Source organism: Lottia gigantea (genome assembly GCF_000327385.1).
Source record: "Lottia gigantea unplaced genomic scaffold LOTGIsca_2198, whole genome shotgun sequence".
Taxonomy (NCBI): Eukaryota; Metazoa; Mollusca; class Gastropoda; family Lottiidae; genus Lottia; species Lottia gigantea.
Window position 1 is genome coordinate 7306 of NW_008708554.1, and position 1266 is coordinate 8571.

A 1266-nucleotide genomic window follows, 5' to 3' on the forward strand; every position below is an offset into this window, starting at 1 on the left:
CGTCAAGACCTTCGGACGGGACGATAAATTGAGCCACCAATACAGTTTTGTATTTTGGCTTGAAATAGTCTTGGCTAAAGCCGTTTTCCTCATTGCACATTGCAGTGTGTTGTCCATCTTGTTGAACCAGATTCAGATCAGAAACGTAGGACAGAATACTCTTTTTAATTTCAAAGTTTTTTTTTTTAAATTGTAACAGATTGTAGTGATGGATTCAATGAAGGTGTTACTAAAACAGGACTATATCTAATCAAACCCAAAGCCGCATCCCACCCATTTGAGGTAATGCCATCTATATACCAGTAACACGGACTGCAAAGAGAGCACCAGTTTTATACAAAATAAAAAGAGTCACTGCATCCTTTGTACGAAGTATGAGATTGTATGCGGTTTGATAGTACATGAAAAGCCTCTAAACCTCTAAACTGTCATCCAGAATCCACTCTTGACCAGCATATTTTAAAAATCGTGGCCGAAGCAATCTGGAGAAAAAAATAACCCGTACCTCTCTCAACCGCAATCGGCACCTCTCTCAACCGCAATCGGCACCTCTCTCAACCGCAATCGGCACGGCAATCAGGTTGTAAAGAGGTACCTACTGGACTGGGTAATAATGATAAATACACTCTATCCGTGTAAGAATTAATGACAGTTTATTGTTCTCAATTCTCCAATTTCAGGTCAAATGTGTGATGAACATGACTGGTCAAACCGTTATCCAGTGGCATCACAATTCCTCCTTTAGATTCAATAAAACATGGGCAGAATTCCGGACTGGGTTTGGCAATCGAGACGGAGATCATTGGATTGGTAACGAGAAACTCTTCTGGTTAACGCAAAGTCGTAACTTTTCTCTGATGATAACTATCAAACCCCGAGGTGGTGGCATCCGTAATTTCAACGTTTCGAAGTTCATTGTTCTCTCCGAAAATTCGTCTTTTGCCATCAGAGTCTATGATGCCCCCGGCTCACAGAGCTGTCTGTCGCAGTATAACGGAACACAGTTCACAACATTCGATAGAGTTAATTCAGCCAACTGCGCTGCTATCAATGGAAGTGGCTGGTGGTACAACTCCACTTGCTCCGACTGCAATCTAAACGGACGATTGTATAGGGAGAACGCTACCATAATCGGCCCGGCCATTTGGAATCCAGAGAATGATAAAATCCTTCAAACTGAGATGACATTGGTTGAAACAACGTATGTCTCATCTGGTGCGGGGTTCACTACACCTACTCATATGGCAACAGGAAGCCCCTTTCCTG

At 42.5% G+C, this 1266-nt stretch overlaps 1 protein-coding gene across 1 annotated transcript in view; it reads left to right on the top strand.

Annotated features, from left to right (window-relative positions):
- Nucleotides 1-1201, top strand: part of LOTGIDRAFT_176590 (hypothetical protein) — a gene marked incomplete at both ends in the record, with an annotated part of 2748 nt that extends 1547 nt beyond the window's left edge. Inside the window, 2 exons of the mRNA XM_009054492.1 lie at nucleotides 200-282; nucleotides 681-1201. Of these exons, the coding sequence (XP_009052740.1) occupies nucleotides 200-282; nucleotides 681-1201 (604 nt within the window). The remainder of the gene's footprint in view (nucleotides 1-199; nucleotides 283-680) is intronic.
- Nucleotides 1202-1266: the final 65 nt, after the last annotated feature.